Source organism: Oryctolagus cuniculus, chromosome 19 (genome assembly GCF_964237555.1).
Source record: "Oryctolagus cuniculus chromosome 19, mOryCun1.1, whole genome shotgun sequence".
Classification (NCBI taxonomy): domain Eukaryota; kingdom Metazoa; phylum Chordata; class Mammalia; order Lagomorpha; family Leporidae; genus Oryctolagus; species Oryctolagus cuniculus.
The window spans coordinates 47,911,055-47,931,291 of record NC_091450.1 but is presented as its reverse complement, the minus strand read 5'-3'; the positions used below and the strand labels follow the sequence as shown (position 1 = coordinate 47,931,291).

The 20,237-nt window shown below is 44.5% G+C and overlaps 1 protein-coding gene across 9 annotated transcripts in view; it reads left to right on the top strand.

Annotated features, from left to right (window-relative positions):
- Positions 1 to 7,614: 7,614 nt before the first annotated feature.
- The window catches only part of AUTS2 (activator of transcription and developmental regulator AUTS2), a 1,249,738-nt gene continuing 1,237,115 nt past the window's right edge, over positions 7,615 to 20,237 (top strand). For 6 of the 9 annotated variants that reach the window (XM_051847919.2, XM_051847927.2, XM_051847923.2 and 3 more), the window contains exon 1: positions 7,621 to 8,056. In XM_051847919.2, the coding sequence (XP_051703879.1) occupies positions 7,748 to 8,056 (309 nt within the window). In that variant the 5' untranslated portion in view covers positions 7,621 to 7,747. Of the gene's footprint in view, positions 8,057 to 20,237 lie in introns of all 9 variants that reach the window. The other 3 variants (XM_051847921.2, XM_051847920.2, XM_051847929.2) reach the window with 2 other exon arrangements.

Here is a 20,237-nt window from a genome sequence, read left to right as displayed (position 1 = left end):
ATATAGATAAGTGCACTGAATGATAAACATGGAATTTAGGATAATGATCTGGTGAGACAGGGAAATGGAGAGAGATGGTATCATCTCACAAGAGCTACAAAGGAGGGTTCAAATACTTTGAAAAATTTTTTAAAAATATTTATTTTACTTATTTGAAAGGCAGAGTGACAGAAATAGAGGGAGAAAGAGATTTTGTATCCACTGATTCATTCACCAAATGGCTGTAATGGCTGGGACTCAGTCAGGCTGAAGCCAGAAGACAGGAACTCAATCCTGGTCTCCCACGTGGTAGTACTTGGTCTATTTTCTGCTGCTTCCCAGGTACATGAACAGGGAATTGGATCAGAAGTGGAGCAGCAGGGACTCGAACTGGCACTCCAATATGGGATGCCAGTGTTGCAGGTGGCTTAAACTGCTGGGCCATGGTACCAGCCCCAGTGTTTTATTTCTTAAGTTATCAGAAGAGTATATGGTTGTTCACCATATTATTTTGAAATAGTTAACACTACTTTAAAATACACACAAGCACATGAATTAAAGTGCCATAGAAGCATACAAGAGGCTTTTAATTCTCAGTGGAAATAGTAACTAGAGTAAGCTTTCTGGATGAATTGGCCTTAATGGTTAACTTGGTATTAATGGGTAAGCAGAAATTCAGGAAGACCAGATGACAGGAAGTGAGATTCTGGGATGATGGACAAGTACTAGCACATATGTGGAGGTGTTCTGGAAAACAATTAGCTTAGGATATAGAAATATGTATATGGGTATATATATATATATATATGAATAAAGATAGCCAATAAGGTAATAGGGACCGGACCGTGAAACACTATGAATGCAGCAGAAATGTAAAATAATTACAGGACTAGATTCTGTAAACAGGAACTTGTAATTAGGTCTGGAATATACATCTTTCCATTCACTTGAAATGCAGAGAGAGAGAGAGAGATGGAGAGAGAGAGAGAGATAGAGAATCTTCCATCTGTTGTTTTTACTCCCCAGATGTCTACAAAAGCCAGGGCTGGGCCAGTACAAAGTCAGGACCCTAGAGCCCAATTTGGGTCTCCCAAATGGTTGGCAGAGACCCAAGTTCTTGAGCTACCTACCTGCTACCTGCTATGTGAATTAGCATTAAGCTGGGTTGGAAGCAGAGCCAGGACTTGAACCAGGCACTCGGATATGGGATACGAGGTGTCCCAAGCATCATCTGAGCCAAATGCTTACCTCTATTATATTTTTTACATTAATCCAAAAGGTTAATGCTTTCTTCAACCAGGATGTTATCTGATCTGAACCTGATCATTTTAGATTTATACTGCTCTTCAAATAAAAATAGAAATAAAAATCATGATCCATCACAAATCATCCATCAAATCCATTAGAAAAATTGATCCTCTGGTTCATGATCATAATAAATACTAAGATGTCATCTAGATAACTTTAAGAGTCATTTTGTGTTGTTTCTTATGACTATACATCAATTTTCCTTGTTGATCATGTTAAGCAAATCTTCAAATAGAAAATAATGCGGGCCGGCGCCGCGGCTCACTAGGCTAATCCTCCGCCTTGCGGCGCCGGCACACTGGGTTCTAGTCCCGGTCGGGGCGCCGGATTCTGTCCCGGTTGCCCCTCTTCCAGGCCAGCTCTCTGCTGTGGCCAGGGAGTGCAGTGGAGGATGGCCCAAGTGCTTGGGCCCTGCACCCCATGGGAGACCAGGATAAGTACCTGGCTCCTGGCTTCAGATCAGCGTGGTGTGCCGGCCGAAGCGCAACTGGCCACGGTGGCCATTGGAGGGTGAACCAACGGCAAAGGAAGACCTTTCTCTCTGTCTCTCTCTCTCACTGTCCACTCTGCCTGTCAAAAAAAAAAAAAAAAAAAACAAAAAAAAAAAAACAAAAAAAAACAAAAAAAAAAACTACTTATGAGGGTTAAAGAAGGAATCATAAATGTGTTAGTCTACTGGCTTGTTCATGTGGACACAAGATAGATCCATTAACTAGCTCAATTCTACCCTGTTCTCAGCACAGACACACACACAAAATAATTGAAAGTTATAAATGACTAAAACATAAACCTTAGCTGCCTTGAGTTAAAAATCAATTTTCCTAATAAATTAAATTCAAATAATAGATATCAGTATGTAATATCAAGAATGATGTGGTAATAATTGCCATCTTGGCAGAGTGCAAGGTCCAAGACAGAGGGATATAAAATTTTAGTAATTCAGAAAGTCTGGTACCAAAAGCAGCTTTCACTAGCGGCAGGCTCAGGGTTCAGTTCAGTTGTTGATTGGTCAAGGATGAATGTTCAGGATGTAGTTTGAGTATTAATCACCTATTCAAATAAAAGACAGGAGAACTGGAGAGCTCTCCTGGACTACGTAGTTTATTCCTGAAAACAGAGCTCAGTTTTTCCCTTTATGTATTCCAGAGCCACTTCAGTATTTTCCCTACTACACAAGTAACCTCCTTGGGAAGTATTTTTCTAGCGTCACTCTGTATCAGCTATAATCTTTTGGGCAATAATTTACCTAAGCTTTTGCTGATATGACTTATCAGCTTATTCATGCTGCCCATTCAAGTTTAAGCTTTATCTTTCATTCTAGCCAGCAAGAATTTTGGTTTACTTAGGAGTATTCCATTGTGTATTCACATTGGGTAGTATTGTGTGAGGAAGCCACTGATTATTTATCCATTTTTACTGGCTAGTGTCACTAACATCTGAAAAGAAGCATTATATAGGTACTCATAGACACAGAACTACCGTATACATTTCGTCCTTTTGTTGAATTGTAATATACTTAGAAAGATGCATTCATCCTTATAACAAGGCTTGGTGAATTCTCACAAACAGCACACCAACACCCAGGTCCAGTCACGGAACATGCAATGACCAGCTCCCCAGAGGCTCTACTTGTACCTGCTCCCATTCGTTACCCTCCTTTCAAGGGACAGTGGTTCCCATTATCCCTTCTTGTAACAGCATAAATGGGTGCTGCCTGTTTCTCTATTTTGTGTAGGTGGAATCCTACAAGATACACTCTTACAAGTCCCTCTTTTCACACATGGAATATTTGTGAGATTCCTATGTTACTATTTTTGGAAATAGATTGTTCAATCTTACGTTGTAGAGCATATGAATATACTACCAATTATTATCCGTTTTACTGTTGATGAGGATGAATGTTTGGGTCATCTCTAGTTTGGTAGTTGTTATGGATAGTGTTGCTGTGACTGGTTTTATTATGATGACTTGTATACAGCTGATATTGGTATATTCCTAAGAGTAGAACTGCTGGGCCATGGGCTTTTCATATATTTCACTTTAGAGATAATGCCTAACAGTTTTCCAAAGCGGTTGTGCTATACCTGTAGTAGCATTTGACTTCTTGAGGAGCAATCTCAGCATAAATACTTATGAAGAGAACAGGTTTTAGAGTAACTGAAACCAAAGCTGACTTACCACCATACAGCTATGCTACCTTGGAGATGCTGAACTTCAAGCCTCAGTTTATTCAACTGTAAAACAGGTACAAGATAATAAAATCTCATTTTAAATTATGTATGAGAATTCAGTGAGATCTCTCTTTTTAATATTTTACTTAGAACAGTGCCTGGTACATGGTAAATATTTAGCTTATTATATGGTAGTCATTAATCACTCATCAGTAATTAAAACAGCCAGAATGGAGAATTAGACACAAAGATTCACAATATAATCCCAAAAAACAATTTTAGTTCTCTGATGGAAGAAAATTATGAAACTCTGACCCAAAAGGCATTACCAATTCCAGTGAGTACTACACTTGGACTCTGAAAAAAATCATTTAAACATTATCCCAAAATGCGTTTGCAAATTACTCTTGCCAGAGGCAACGTTCTTGGATGCAGTGTATTACCATTCATTTTTTTCCTACCAGACATTACTCTTTAAAGACAGGACTGCCAAGGGCTACCCTGGAAAGTTACTAATATAATACCTTTTATTATATTTGCCAATTTCACACCTTCCTCAACCCAATCCCTAAAGTTGTTGAAAAGTGACTGCAATTGCAACATGAGTTCCCAGTTTTCCTGGAATCTTATCAGCACCTAAAACAAATTTCACATCCCTTTAAAAAAAAAAAAAACTAAAAATGATTCCAAGTCCTTGCTTTAAATGACAGAGAATTTCTCTTTATTTTGTAGGATGAGCTTGATAACCTCAGTGTGGACTTTTGCTACTACCAGAACGGCCCCCTAGAAGTTAATACAGGTACATTCTGTACAGAGGCACTGTTTCAGCTAATTGTCCCAGGGGCAACAGGCTCAGTCACCTTAGGTAATTTTGGAAGGTGGCATTGTATTCTTAACACATGGAATCAGATCCCGTGTAGCAGTCACTATTCTCAAGAAAGCAAGCTCACAGCCAACTTGCAGCGATGTCATCTCTGAGAAAGTCAGTGATAGATATGAAAGGGAACTTTTTGAACATTTAATTGAAACTTCTTGATTTACAAGACAAGAAAACCCCTAATTTAGAAGTCTTGCCTCAGGTCAAATGGTGGCTTCCCTAGGCAGAGAGCTTGTCTTTTCATTCACAGTCCAGGGGATGGTCCCCTCTGTTTCTGACACCTTGCACTCCCGCTCCTCAGTGCCTCTTCCATCCCCAGACCCCCTCCCTGCCTGGATTTCATAAAGACCCAGATCTGGGATCCAGAAAAGGCAAAGCTGAAGGAGTGGGACTTACAAACAAGGCAATGACAAACCATTAAACTACCAGGAAGCAAAAAGATGAGAGAGGCTTGCCCGTTAGAACCTTGGGTCCAAGAGAGAGGACCTTGTCCCTGCGTGTTGCGGTCCACTGTGTTCCCAGCATTTAGAACTGTGCCTGACAAAGCTCTGGTCACTGTTAAATGAAAAAAATAAAAACTCAACCTTGAGTATGTCAGGTTGTGAGAGGCGAAAACAAGCGCCTTTTCTCTCTCCCTTCCTTAAAACATGCGGAATTGGGGGTGGGGGGAATCACCCTAAAGAGGAGCAATCACGCATCAAGTGTTCCAGCACTGTGCCTGGCCCAACGGCAGGAAATTGATAATCTCTCAGTGTTTCCCCCGTCTTCCACCCCAGGCATGGGCTATGCAACTCGGGGTGACGCGTGTCACGCCGCGGTGTCCACGTGCCTGGATCAAGTAAAGCGAGCCATCTACGAGCCCGGAGACAGGGTCTCCCCGGTCCGTAGAGATCAACTCCAGCCCTTCTCCCCCCTCCCCCGCTCGCCCCGTACTGCTCTTTTCCTCGGGGAAGTCGATCGCTTTTGAGGATCGATTCTGGGCTGCAGTCAGTCCTTTCACAGAACTTTGCGTAAGCATCGGCTACACTGCGGCGGCGGGAGACGGGGCAGCGGTGGGAAGAGCAGGCAAGCCCCCTCTTAGCCCTGCACCCCTCTAAAGTGAAGAAAGTCGGCGCGGGGAGGGGCTGCGGTTTGCGGGTCTAACGGGTGCTCCGGCTGGGGCTGTCCCGGCCCCTCCAGCCCCGCCCCGTCGCCCGCAGGGGTTCAAGTTCGTCCCCCGCCCCACACCCACCTGGCAGCGCAGCCTCGCGCTCCCGAGTCCGCCGCCCCCCGCGCGTCCCCAGGGCCTCGGCTGCAAGGCCAGGGGCTCGGGGTCACCCGGGCGCGAGGTCACTCGGCCACGCACGGTGGAACCACGTGGGAGAAAAGTTTCCAACTCGGCCCGCCCGCCCTTGCCGGGGCGCCCTGGCGGAGTAGAGGCCCGCGCTCGGGCACCCGCTGCCGGGCCCGGCGCCTCCACGCGTTGCACCCCCCACCCCCTTTTGGGGGACGCCCGCCTCGGGCCCCTTGGTCTGGAGTCCCTCCTGCCCTCGCTGAGCAGTTCACGAAGGGCAAACACCCCCGGGGACCGGGGGCAGCTTCTCCAGAGAAGGCAGCCCAGGTGCCCTGGGCGGGACAAGGGTAAACGAGGTCGAGGGCCAAAGGGTCCTGAGGAAAGTGCGGGGGGCGCGCGCGCGCGCGCACAGCGTCCAGGGGCAGTGGCAACCCTCAGGCGGCCCGGGCGTGACTGGCAGGACCCTCTCGCAGCTTGCACAACCTCCCGCGTCAACTCCGCCCGGCAGCGGCCGACCCCACGCGGCCGGCCCCCTCCCACCCGCGGCTCCCCTCCGCCCCCAGTGCGCAGGCCCGGCCGCCCCAGCGCGCATGCCCTGGGCTCGCGAGCGCGGCCAGCCCCCAGCCTTTTGCTTTCTACACACTCTACAACTGGGGAGGGGGCGGGGGCGGAGGAGGGAGCCCGGCCGCCCACGTGATCCAGACGGCCGGGGCCGCGGGGGCGGGAGCGCGCGCCGAGCGAGGCGCGGGGAGAGCGGGTGCGCGCGAGCGCGCGCGCGGGGCTGGGCTGAGGCGGCGGCGGCGGCGGCGGCGGCGGCGGCGGCGGCGGCGGTGGGCCGGCCGCGGAGGGGGGAGGAGCGGGAGCTGAGCGAGGCGGGCGGAGGATGGGGCCGTGCCCGGGCTCCCGCTGCAGCCGCCCGGGGACACGCCGTGCACCCTCCGGCTCGGGGCTCTCGCGGCGGCGGCGGCGGCAGCAGCAGCGTTAGCGGCGGCGGCGACGACAGCGGCGTTCCCGGCAGCGCTTCTCCCTCGGGCTGGGCGACGAGAGGCGGCAGCGGCGGCGTGAGGCGGCGGCGGCGGCACACCGGTGTCTCTCCCGCTGGAGATTTCTTTCTGCTTTCCTCATCGACTGACTGGCTCACCCCCTCCCTTTTCCGAGGAAGGGTGACCTCTTCTCCGGGACTGGAAAACATATTTTTGTGAGCAGGGGGGCGGGTGGCAGCGTCGGGCTTCGCTTCTTCTCTTCTTTCATCTCCCTCTCCTCCCCCCTCGAAGACCGAAAAGCAAACCCCACAACTGCTCCAGCATCCTCCCTGCCTTCCCTCCGCCTCCCCTCGCCTCCACCTCTCGGCAGTTTCGCCCTCTCCGCTGCTAATGATCGCATTATTATGCTTCCCTCTCTCTGGGGGGGTCTCGCCCCTCTCCGCTCTCGCGCCCGAGCCCCGGCCTCCCTTGCATGCATTTCTTGAGAATTTTGGAGCCTGGGAGTGAGTTTGCTCCGAGGCGTGCGTGAGAGGCGGCGGGGGTGTTTTCCTGCGCGAGGGGCGGGTGAAGTTCATTGCCCCCCACTTTGCCGCGCGACCTTTTTTTTTTTTTTCCCCCGGACCTGGTTTGGGGGTCGCCAGAGGGGAGGGGGCGCAGGCGCTTTCGGAGGGGGGGCGGGGGGCGCGGCGGAGAATGGCCGCGGGGAGGGCTCCCCGGAGGCTCCCAGTCTCTTGATCAAAGCATTCCGCTATTCTGATTTATTGCCTGCTTGGTGAGTTATTTTTTTTTTCCCTCTAAAGGAGACCTGTGTGTTCAGCCATTACTTTGCTCGCTCCCAGGCATCTCCGACCCTCGGTGCTGTGGGGAGCCCCACACTTGGGCTCCTCGCCTCTCGCCCTCGCTCCCCGTCCCTCCTCCCCTCTCTCCGCCCCTTCCCCCTTTTCTTTCTCCGCTCTTTCTTCCCCTCTCTCCCTTCTTTCGGCCGCCGTCTCCCCCGCGCCCTCCTCGGGGCGGAGGGAAGCCGTGAAGGGGGAGGGAGGGCTTGGTGTCAATTTTGTGTGTGTGTGTGTGCGTGTGTGTGTGTGTGTGGCCGCGCGGCCGGAGCCTGTGGCGGGCGGGCGGGCGGCGAGCGAGGAGACCCCGGCGCGGCAGAGCCATGGATGGCCCGACGCGGGGCCATGGACTCCGCAAAAAGCGGCGGTCGCGGTCGCAGCGAGACCGGGAGAGGCGCTCCCGGGGCGGGCTGGGGGCCGGCGCGGCCGGCGGCGGCGGGGCCGGCCGGACCCGGGCGCCCTCGCTCGCCTCGTCGTCGGGCTCCGACAAGGAAGACAATGGAAAGCCCCCGTCCTCCGCCCCGTCCCGGCCCAGACCCCCGCGGAGGAAGCGGAGAGAGTCCACGTCGGCCGAAGAGGACATCATTGATGGATTTGCCATGACCAGCTTTGTCACTTTTGAAGCGCTGGAGGTAAGGGGGACCCCCTCCCCCCCGGTTTCCCTTTATGCACGACCCCACTCGGCTGCGCCCGGCTTTCCTGCCTCCGCCGCCGTGCTCGGGGCTGTCTGTCTGTCTGTCTGTCCAGGCTGAGGTCTTTTTGTTGGGGTGGGGGGAGCAGGGGGCGCGGGCAGACAGGCAGCAGGAGGGAATCGCAGCCGTGCCTGGTCTCGTTTCCTCGTTCTCGCTCGCCTTTCCCCTGCGCCCCCTCCCTGCATCCCCCCAACCCCACAGCAGATGGGCAGAAAGAAAGGGGTTCAGGCATCACAACAATGCGCCCCCTCTCCTCGGATAGCTCTGCCCCTGCTCCTTCCTCCCCTCCCTCCCCAATCATGGCTTCTTGGCTGGTGGAAGTCTCTTTGCTGGGTTTGGGGCGCCTGTAGACGGCTCTGTGTGCTTTCTACAGAGCCATATGTCCGAATGTGTGTGTGTGTATGTGTGTGTGTGTGTGTCTGTAGTATGGACCTTTCCTGGATGTCCTCAGGACCCGAGACTGATGGGGTTTTGTGGTGTCTTTGCCACCCCCTCCACCGCCTTTTTTTTTTTTTTTTTTTTTTTTTGGTGAAGCTGGGGAAGGGGGCGTTTTCTCCTGGTTGGGAGAAAGGAGGGAGGAGGGGAGAGAAGAGGAAAGGATGGAATATCTTTCTGTATTCTGTATGGGCTATATTACAGAAAGGGTTAATTGTAATATTATCTGTGCACATGTGTGTGTGTGTGTGTACATGAGCAATTTAGTTAAAGGATGGAAAAAGGTACACCAGGGAGAACTGGTGGGAGGAAAGAATAAAATCCTAGCTGGTATCTGAAGAGCTTGTCACCAATTGTCCCTCTCCCTTTCCTTTTTTGTGTTTTTTTTTTTCTCCCCTTTTTCTAAGTGATTGGCTTTGTGTGTGTGTGTGTGTGTGAGTGTGTGTGTGAGTGTGTGTGTTTCTCTTTATTCCTTGGGCACCTGCAGGCAGCGTTGATTTCTAAATGAACATGATGGAGGGAGTGGGAGACTGTCCAGGGGTTAGGGGGAAAACTATCTTTGCCTGGACACATCTGATTTGGTGCTAGGATTGGTCATTGGGCTCTGTAAATTTAACCATCTCCTTCCCTCTCCCTACCCTCCCTGTCCCCACCCCCAAAACACACACACACACACACACACACACACACAGAGGCTTTGAGATTCTGCAGAGTTGGTCCCGCTTTCTTAAGCCCAAAACCAAGATATGAGTTGATGTTTAGCCTTTGATATGCCTAATGTGATGGTTTGAGATTCCTGAAGGAAACTTTTCCCTTTCATTTCATTTTTTTTTCTTTCTGTTGTGATGGTATTGTCTCAGATGCTCAAATGCAAGCTTTATTAATGACAGCTTAAATCTCACTGTACAGGTTTAGGTGGCTGTTTCTGTGTATGTGTTTGGTCTCAGATTGAAGTATTTTTGAAAAGAAACTCTTCTTGTCAGTGTTGTTCTTTTCTATTTGAATTGCTTTTGGTTGGTCTGCTGGCCAGTGATTGGAGGAAGGGAGGTGGTGGTGGTGGTGATACTGTTGGTGACCATAGATTTTTTATATATGTCATTCTAGAATTGATGCTTTCTTGGCTAAAATTTTGAATGATGAGGCTCACTACTCAGTAGAATAATTCTAACTGTGGCTTTAACTTTGCCAGGGTGGGTGTGTAAAGTGTGATCTATCTATCTATCTCCCTCTCTCTCTATTTCTCTCTCAAATAGAAATTGAAATGGCAGCATGTATCCTAATAGAAAATACTGCCTGGAATTTGGATCTCTATGGTTATCTGTGGTTGGTTTAAGGAAGTACTTGTAAGAGCTGTTTACAAGTGGTTCTGCTTTCTGCATGGTTATCCTGGGCTGCTGTGTGAGCCTTTTCAGTAAGCAAGAAGGGCCTCAAGATTTCCATGAATATTTCTGAAAGCCAAATAGGGAGAGATATAATTAGGTAGATGCTTTTGATTGTTTATTTTTTATAAATCATTGTTTGACTGGGCTCGTAATGTATGTATCTATCCATTTGGATTTTGAGAGAAAACTTGCCCATTCTAGTTTCTTTTGAGCATACAAAAACTTTTCATTTTTCAAAAAGACCAAGTTCAACATTAATAGCATTCCTTCTCTTGCTGTAATTGTTTTTTGCCTGCCACTTTTCTAGATTCAGAACCCAGGTTGCTTGGGTTAGCTGAATACTGTGCCACCTTCATATCTGAATGTCGTGTGTATATTTGTGTATGCATATAAAAGGCCTAACTTTTTAAATTGATTTAAAATTTTATAGAAAAATGTGAACATATAGAGAAGTAGAACAATGTAATAAATCCAAATACATCCACTGCCAACTTACATCTCTTGTTTCTTCTATTTTCTATCTACTCAGTCCCCCACCATGTGATATGATCTCATCTGTAAATATTTCCGTATGAATCTCTAAGCCATGACTCAAAGAAAAAAATTCCAAAAAACCCACCAGAAACCCCACAATATCTTTATCACTCCTAAATACATTAACAAGTTTCTTAATATCATCAAACATCCTATCAGTGCTCCCATTTTATGAAGCCCAACTTTTGTGGGAAAGCTGTAAATAAACTTTTCAGATTAAAAACACTTTGGGAAATAAAAATCATCCCATGTGTCTGGTGCTTTGGCAGAAGGTAGATATGTTGGCTCCTTGTTATCACATTGTGTCTGTGCTGGGTGGTCAGAACATACGTGTGTAATGATCATTAAAACCTCTGGTGTTCTACCGTACTTAGTTGTACTTGGTGAACTATCACCAAGAAATGCAAGGGCTTATTAGGAAATTGGCAACTAAGTTATGAGCTTGGACAGAAATATTTGTTTCATGAGTGTTTGTAAATGTTAAGAATTATTGTGGATGCTAAGAGTTATCCCAAATATATACTGTGTTTTTGTGAGTTGTATTTAGAAATGAAAACAATTGTCACCATGTATCATCAAGGCTGCTGCTGCTATGATGTTGTGATAAGAAACCAGAAATATTGACTTGCACAGCTAGGCTTATAGCTTATGCCAGTTCAGAGGAGTAGCTGGCAAACTGTGGAGTAGCATACTTGTGTGTTAATGGACACACTGACTTCATGGTTTTGTCCTGAGTAGCAGTTTTGAACTTCCTTTTTAAATAAAAAGAGGCTCCTAATTCACTATGTGCTGATATAAATAGTACACTCTAGCTAAGTTTTTTTGTATAAAACTAGTGAACTTGTCTAATGAAAAGCTGCATTTTTATGTTGATTATTCTTCACTGTTGTTGAATTCTTACCTAAGATGGTGAAATCTTAGGAGTAGTTTGACAGGCTTCATACTTTATTGGCAGTGAAACTGGCCTAGGTAGTTTCATATTCTGCAGGGACACTCGACTTGAGTAATTGCGCCCTGTAGTTCAAGTGTGTGATTATGAAGAGTCTCATGATAGAAGATAAGAGGATAGGTGAGGAGGCTAAAGTTGAACTTGGTGTCTTTTCCTTATGCAGTTGAGAAGCAGAATTAGTGTTTGGATATGCTATTGTTTATTTGGATACTCGTTGAATGACAGAATGAGAGCAGATACCCTCAGGAAGGCATGCCTAGTTAACAAATTACAAATGAGAGTGTTGAGGATCCTACGTTAGGCTATCCTGATGTACCAGAACTTGGCTTTCTGTTCTTTTCTTTCAGTGTAGTCTTTAATAGGAGGCCATCGCTGAAAATTTGACTTTGCAAATGCTTTAGTTGTCCCTTCACTTTTCTTTTGTGTACAAGGTTCTTAGAATGGCCTCTTTTGGTACAGCTGATCAAAGGAAGCAAAGACAGTATTGGTGGAATTAGTGGAATTAGTGGACAAGAGGGCCAGTGGGAGCCTTACAGCCTTGGGAAAAATGAAGGCTTATTTCTGGTGGGTAAAGGAACAACCCGAGTCTTTGATGTGGTCATCATTTCCTAGCTCTGGTCTAGGTCTTACCCACACATCAGTGGTGTAAGTAGGCTGTACAGAATTTGATGTACTTATAACACACCATGTTAATAGGTTTCAATAATTTATTATGATCAAATGTCACTTATTCAATCATTTTTAAAACAATATTAATCATATTCCTTACATTAATTGTCAAATATTTATGGAGTGCTTAATATATGCAAGGCACAGAGAAACTGTACACACACACACACACACACACACACACAAAAATCATCTTGAAGAAGTGTGCAGTTTAGTTGGTAAATCAAGTTCAGTATCTATAAAATAATTTTGAAACAACCCTTGAATGCTTGCTATCAATTAAGTGCAGTAGGCTTTTAGGGACAGGGTACTAAGATAGGTTGACACATTTAATATGTCTTCATGGAGATGAGGCCTAAAAGGATGAAGTGTGATTTGGATAGATAGAGAAGGAATAGGGCACAGGGAGAACATTTCAGAGGAGTAGTGAAAGGGCACAGAAAGAGGATCATTAGACGATGTGGTGTGATTAGATTAGGATGTGGGGGGGACAAAAAAGGGTAGGGAGAAATGCATACAGAATGAGTAAGAGTGCTTGATTGAGGGTCAGGAGATCTGTGGAGACCCATGTTCCTGCGGTGGACTTTTAACCAGTCCTTTCCTTGAGAAGTTACCGCCTAAAATAGCATCATTTTCTAGTGGAGAGGGTTAGGCTAGTTTAGAGCAAAGGTTCTTAAGCTGTAAGGGACCATCTATTTGCAAGATGTCCATAGATTGTATTCCAGGCAAAAATGGAGTGCTATACCTTTTGATATCTTTTGGAACTTGATGGGCTAGACAAAATTAATGAATGATTTGTTCTGCCAGAATAAAAGTCTTTATTATGTGGTTGTGAATTTTGAATGTCAGATAAAGTAATGCAGCGTGCCTTATTTCCTAAATTTATTTGACCACAAGACACTTTAATTCTCATCATTGTAGTCTGTAACCCAGTATGGGAAATACTGGACAAGATCTCATAAAAATCCCACCAGATTTTGGCATTTAGTGACCTGTGGGGTCTGGGGTGAATGGGCTGATGGTAGCGGACCTGGGAAGTCAGGCACAGATGAAGGTGTGGGAGGCTGTTCCCTAAGCAGGAACTGCAAGGGGAGTGTGAGATGTAAATAGTGAAGGAGATTAGTGCCCTTCTGTCCCTGCTCCCCCTTTCTCCCTGGTGTCAGCCTTTTCACTGATTGTTAGCAACTCCACCATGAGGTGAGTATTGGTGAATGATTTTCATTAATAGCTCTTTCAGTGTGATAGCAGCCTAGTTGATGCCACAGTGCTGCTCTTCAGCCGGTATGTTTTATGCTTTCATGGTCCCTTCTGGTTTCATGTGCTGCTGCTTTTTACCAGCCAACCTGAAAAGAGAGGGTTGGATGAGAAAAGAGGTTGACATTGGTGTGAAAACAAAGGTTTCAAATGATCTGCTTTCCTGGCTGTGTATGAAGTGGTAGTTCAAAAAGGGGCAGAACTGAACTTGTCTTCTGTCCACAGATAGGGAAAGCTGTGGAGCTTTTTGTTTGCTTTTGTTGCATTTTTCACTTTCTGTCCTGGAAAGTTGGGCTTGGGACTGCAGAGTGAATGGGTGTATTCCAGCATTTCACTTCTGAAAGTGCATATGGTGTGGGTTAAGGTATTTTATTGTACTTCCTGAAGTTCAATATTTTACTCTACAAGGCAGAGCATTCTTTGAGGATTATTTGTGTGTGAGATGAGGTCACAAGTTGTGATAGAATGATTTCGTGAGGCTGGTATTAGCTGTGTATTTTAAGTACTTCAGCTTTAGTTGTGGAAGTAGATAATGGTGTAAATGAATCAGTAAATTTAAAAAATGAGTCTTGAAGTTAGTGATTGAACCTTTGATCCTATAGGAGAGTTGTGTTCTCTAGCTCTCACTGCTGAAAAAGGTTTAAAAACGGGTCTGTAAACGTGTTAAGGGTAGTCAGGATATTCTAAGATATACAACAGTTGTATATTCTGTCAAAAACAAATAGTGATTATTTGAGAGAGTATTAGGATTAGAGAGTATTAGGAAAGAGGGTCCCTAAATGTGGAAAACTGCAGTTGAGGCTAGCTGTTAAGGAATAATTTAGTTCCTAAGGGCTACACGATTTGGAAGCTTTTGGATGAGAAGATCTGTAGCACTTTCTGATGAAAGGTATATGTTTGCATGCAGAGGCGGGCAGATTTTAATTTACCTCATCCTATGTATTGGAATCATAGTAGGATACTCACAATAGCCTAACTTTGTAAAAGTGCCTCAGGCTACTTTTTTTTCCCCTTAAGAATAAATTCTTTTTTCTGGTTTAGGATTAAACTAACTATGGTGTAGATTTAGGGAAAAAAAAATCTAGGAATGTAGTGGCAACCATTTGTTTAAAAATGTTCTGAAAAATTGAGGTAGATTTGAAAACCCAAGTAATTGAAGTTAAGGAGAGCAACATGATAATTTGGTAAAACCCAAGACAGGAGAGGATCAAAAATAATTTGGGAACATTTTTAACTGGGACAGAACTGTCTTTCTTATATAAGCTGTATCTGTTCCATGATTATAATTTTTTTTTCTCTAAAAGAGAAGGGACATAGAACTTAAGGTGAGTGATTGCCTAAAGTGTGTCATCTTTCCTGCAAATCTGAGCTGTGTTTTTCCTTCATTTCTTCTACCTATCAAACTTGCGGGATGGGGTTGGTACCTAGCTTTGTATGCCTTGGTATACCATCAGTAACTACCATGGTAAGGTCACGAAAAATAAGTCCCCTTTAGACTGAGGCGGGGAGGAGTGGACGTCACATAATCTGTCTGCCTCTGCTTGTTTAGGAAGAGACTAAACATGGACAGGCTTCTGATGTCTCAGTCCTGGTCAAGTCTGTGATTCTGTCTATTGCAAAGGGTATTGCAGAGGGACCTGGAGCCTGAATTCATACAAATTGCTACCTTCTTGGAAGGTGTTCGTGTCACCCATTAGTGTATAAGGTGATCTCATCTTAGGGTTTGGTTAGAATCTCCACTCACCTACCCACTGCTTACCTCCCTCCATTTCCTTCTTCCCCTCCTTCCGAGTCTTTATTGAGGTAGAGCTATCAGAGTTGTGAATGCATTTAATAAAAGTTAATGGATTTAGGGAGTTCTGATTGAAATGTGGAGTTCTTAAAATTCCAAACTTCCATTATTTGCATTTCTGCAATCTGCAGAACTAAAATATTAGCTCTGTGAGGTTGAGTTGGTTGCCACAGTTTTCTAGGTTGTTTCAGCTCTCTGATTTCTCAGTTCGTATCTGAATTCCAGTTAGGGTTTGCTTGAACAGACATCACAAATTACCAACTACGTGCAGACATTTTCAAAAGGACTTCACTGTCATTGTGGCCTGGTGCTGTACCTCCTGGTGCCATTCCTTCTTGGTACCTTCTTGGTACCTTCAGAGGCCTGGAAAAACCCACGTGCAGTAAAATGGAGTCATGAGAGAAGGGAGAAGCCCTCAGTTTGTAAGTAGTGGAAAATGGCTACTGCGAGATGGAATTTGTTTTTGGCAGAAAGTCCTCAAATTGTAAGGACTGTGTAGTTGCTGCTATCTGAGGCACGGTTTGAGTCTCGGTTATATGGTGAAATCTGATGCTTTCACACTGTGGCTAAATTATGAATGTGAGACTTGGTTCAAGTCATTGCCAGGGTCAAGTTGTGGTGATATGTGTGTGATGTCATTTCCTTTTTGTTTTCTTATCCTCCGTTCTACCTCAGAACCTGTCTCATTTTGGTGTCTGTGTAGTGTCAGGTGGCAGTGATATTTTAGAAGTTAACACAGGGAATTAAGAGATTGTAGTCCACTCTTTCAGTTATTCCTCAATTGTTAAACCAAAGGTGACTTTATTATTTTTTTCATCTAAGTCTTTTTGTTTAGTTATGTTTGCTGGCTAAACATTGCTAAGTGTTTCTCTGTAAATTGTTATTCATAATTAAAAATGGAGTGAGAAAAATTTAAGAGAATGAAGAAATAGAAAAACACAGTAGTTGAACATTACTTGTCACTGGTGTAAATTCCAGTGATCCTTACGGATTCTCTATGTACGTATTCAGTTGGCAAAAATAATAAAAATCCTGAATTGCACTTTTCTAAGAAGAGATCTTACATAGTTGTAGTAAAATTATATTTTTACTAGGACAAAAGGAGAAATAAGGATTTGGTATTGTGCCTTGCTGTGTATTGCAGTTTGCTTTTTCCTCATTTTTTATGACTTGCTTAAAAATGTAGTTTTGAGATTAATGTACAAGGTTAAAGCTTCGGGAGGTATCATCCTAACTTTAGCACCTAACCTTCCTTCCCGACAGACTTGATCAGTTTCACTTCACCATTGCTGGCTGATGTCCTTTCTAAGCCCTGTGACATCCCAGGCATAGTTGCCTTCAGTTCTGCCTCTCATTTTGCAAAGCCCAGAAGGGTTAATTGACCTGCTCAAGATCACACTGGGAGTTAGAGGCTCTTAACTTACACAGCAAAACAAGGAGACTCTCCTTTTCCTTAGTACTGGAATGGCCTAAGGACTGGGAACCTTGAAAGATTTTTTTTAAGTACAAATTAGGGTGAGACCCATTTGTAAAGCTTCTCATTTTTCCTAAGAAATGTTCTGATAGTTACTCAATGTCAGGAACATTTTAAAAGCATTCTTCTTAGCCTGCATTCTCCTTCAGTGTAGGATCCTGAAGTTCATTGGCCTTTCTCTGTAGGTACCTTTGTGTTTTTTAACTCCCCCTCCTCTAGTCTCTAATGAAAGTACTAAAGAAAAAATACATATGAGGGTGATGATTTGAGAGTTTCTCATCCTTGAATATCGTAGAAGGATAAAATAATTATTTGAATATAAAAGCATCTTAATGTGGCACACTTACAATTTTAATGCAGTTTTCTTAGGGTAAAATAATTTTCTTTAACCTACCAATCAGAAACTCAGAGCAACTTAACAACATTGGTATCAGGACATACGAAACAAGTGAACTTTGGGGTATGACTGAGCTGAAGACTCAACTTTTCTTCTGAAGAAAGACTCAAAATATTAAATCCACATGATGTGTTGGCTGAGGCATCTTGCCTGTTTATTGCTGAACCAGAAAATTTATAACAACTGTTTGTCATGTGTATATATTTATAGCCATTCATATAATGAAAAGAACTTTTCATGGGATTGTAATAACATATCAAGATGGATGTAATTAAAACAGAAGCAGATTGACACCCTGAATTAAATACAAACCATTAACGAGGATACCTGAGCATTGTGCCATACATACTTGCTGCAGGGGGCAGTCAGCCAAATATGCAAATAAAAAGACGTTGATGAATTTCCCTGGGTATGTATGTGGTTGCAGAGAACCTAACTATTTTATTAATCTTTTATCAAGCACTGTTTAGATTTGCAGCAGCAATGGAATGTATTAATTTGGCAGACTAAATAGCTTAGGACCAGAAAGTAGGAAATAATAAGGGGAAGACATGATTGATATGCTGTCCCATAAATAACACATGCGACTGACAAAGGGGCTGAGTAATCTTTAGATCTTTGCTTGAAGTCATTAATGGAGTTGTTAAACCAGGATGTTTGAGTTGAACTTCAATCAGAGAGGCTCTGCCTCCCATTTAAAATGCAGGCCTATCTCTAGTTACACTCTGGACTGGTATGTTGACAAAATTGGTGTAAATCGAATTTTTGTAAATTGGATCAAAGGCACCAGGGGAATCTTGCTGTGAAAAATATGAGTCCTTTTTATCAAGTATAGTACTCCGCCTCTCTACAGGGAAGCTGGGATCTTGGTAGAGCCAGTCACTGTAGATGGACATTGCTTTACCTGAGACACAACACTTTTTCCTGCATGTGTTCCTTGTGCTCCTGGAAGCAAGTGACTGTGAGATTTGCATTTTCTGTTCAGGTTTCATACCTCGCTTGGTCGGTGCTTCCAGGAATAATTGGCGGTGATTTGAATAAGTCCGCATCATTCAGATTTCAGAGCTTGGTTTTCAAGTGCGTGCTAAGGAGGGCTTGCGGCTATGAATATGGAATATGATTTCCCTGTCTGTTCCATTGGGGAGTCCAGGCATGTCATAACCACTTCAGAGTCATGATTGTACAGAGACACCCTGGCTATAATTTTTCTATATGACAGTTCAGTTTTAAAATTGTAAAGATGCCAGAAGCAGGGCTGTATTGTTATTAGGGAAGTCGGTGACATCTGTTATATCTTGTTAACCAGGGAAGGAAAATGCTTTAATCAAAACATCTAATTATGCCCTCTCCACTGATGAAATATCCTTTGCTAATAAATTTTTGGATTTGGCCTTAATAAAAGAATTTGGCCTCTACTGGAACTGTGAGGTACATTTACTTTTTTGAAAAGTACTTATCCCAAACCATGATGATATAAGAGTATTTTAGTTTTATGAAATTGCTTTTATACTGAGTGTTGAAAAGATATTTTCTGAAGTTGTCTAAGCCAGCATGAACTTTTTGTTTTTGTCCTCCTCTCACTCCCTTAGCATCTGAGCCCCCCAGAGGGAGCTTACATTTCCAGATGTGAGCTGCAGAGGTTGTGTGGCGGCTGAGAGCCACCTGGGGAGGGAGCAGATGATAATTGCAGGTGAGAGGCAGGAGGATAATTCAGCCTGTGTGCTTGGGAGGTGTGATTTCACACCTGAGTGCTGAAACCTGCTGTGTTAGACAGTTGTGTTGTTTTAAAATGTTTTATTAGTCTAATATAGAAACAGACCAGATTTTGGTCCAGGTCACCATCAGTTGAAGGAATATAACTGTTTTTAAATATCGAAGCATAATTTAATCCAGGAACAGTTCAAAAGTAGTTTTACACAGTGTTGAAAGATAGTATAAAAAATTTTAACTCAGTATGTCTGTCCCACTCCTAACCCCTTAATAATTTTTTAATTGTAAAATATCTTGGCAAAGTAGCTTTTCACTTTTGAGTGATTGAAACTTATCCAGTAAAACCATCCTTTCTATCACATTTCAAACCCAGAACTAATTTTAACTGCAGCTGTTACCTGTTTCCAGAATCGCATATAACAAGAATAACCATAATGGTAGTACATTATTGATAATGTTGACATGTATTAAGTCAGGCCGGCACTGCGGCTCAATAGGCTAATCCTCCGCCTTGCGGCGCCGGCACACTGGGTTCTAGTCCTGGTCGTCCCTCTTCCAGTCCAGCTCTCTGCTGTGGCCCAGGAGTGCAGTGGAGGATGGCCCAAGTGCTTGGGCCCTGCACCCCATGGGAGACCAGGATAAGCACCTGGCTTCAGGCTTCGCATCAGCGCGGTGCGCCGGCTGCAGCGGCCATTGGAGGGTGAACCAACGGTAAAGGAAGACCTTTCTCTCTGTCTCTCTCTCTCTCACTGTCCACTCTGCCTGTCAAAAACAAACAAACAAAACAAAAAACAACAAGACATGTATTAGGTCAAAGAAATGCTGTATTTCTTGGCTTTGGGAGAATTTCACCTTTCTGAAATGATTTTCCCTTGGATTGAGCTTTTAGAGCCAACCTAAAGGAGTTGTTTTTTTTTGTTTGTTTGTTTTTGAAGTGTTAGTCATGACATGATGTGCTTCATGTTTTCTTTATGTTCTGGTGGAAAGTTCAAGTACTGTTAATTTTTTCTTGGTCTGTTACATGCTGTGTAATGGCATACCGTGTGTCACTTGGGAGTTATGCCTGGAACCTTGGAGGGGACTTTTCTCCCTGTTCTAATGTATTGTTTGATTTCCCTGTGTTTTCTGCCTTTAGCCTTCCTGCTCTCCCTACTACAGAAGTCTTCTAGGCATATTTGAGCCTCTCAGAATTACTGTTTTCTTCACTTGGTAATCCACGTGTAGTAGGTACTCAGGCTATGTTTTTTTACAGTTGACCTGTTTCCACAAAAATTCCATGAAAAAAAATTTTTGGACATGAGGATGCTTTTTACTGGTATTTGCTCCGTGCTAGGCTCTGTGCTTGCACTTTTGCACTGTTTCGTAAAACCATTGCATGAAAACAGGCCTGATACCTGTGTTTTACAGTTGAAGAAACTGAAGCTCAGAGAAGTTAAATCTTTCCAAGATCTGTATGAGAGGCAGGAAATGCAGCAGTTTCTACCTCACGTGGAAGCGTGGGCTCCTCACCCCTTTATACTGTTCT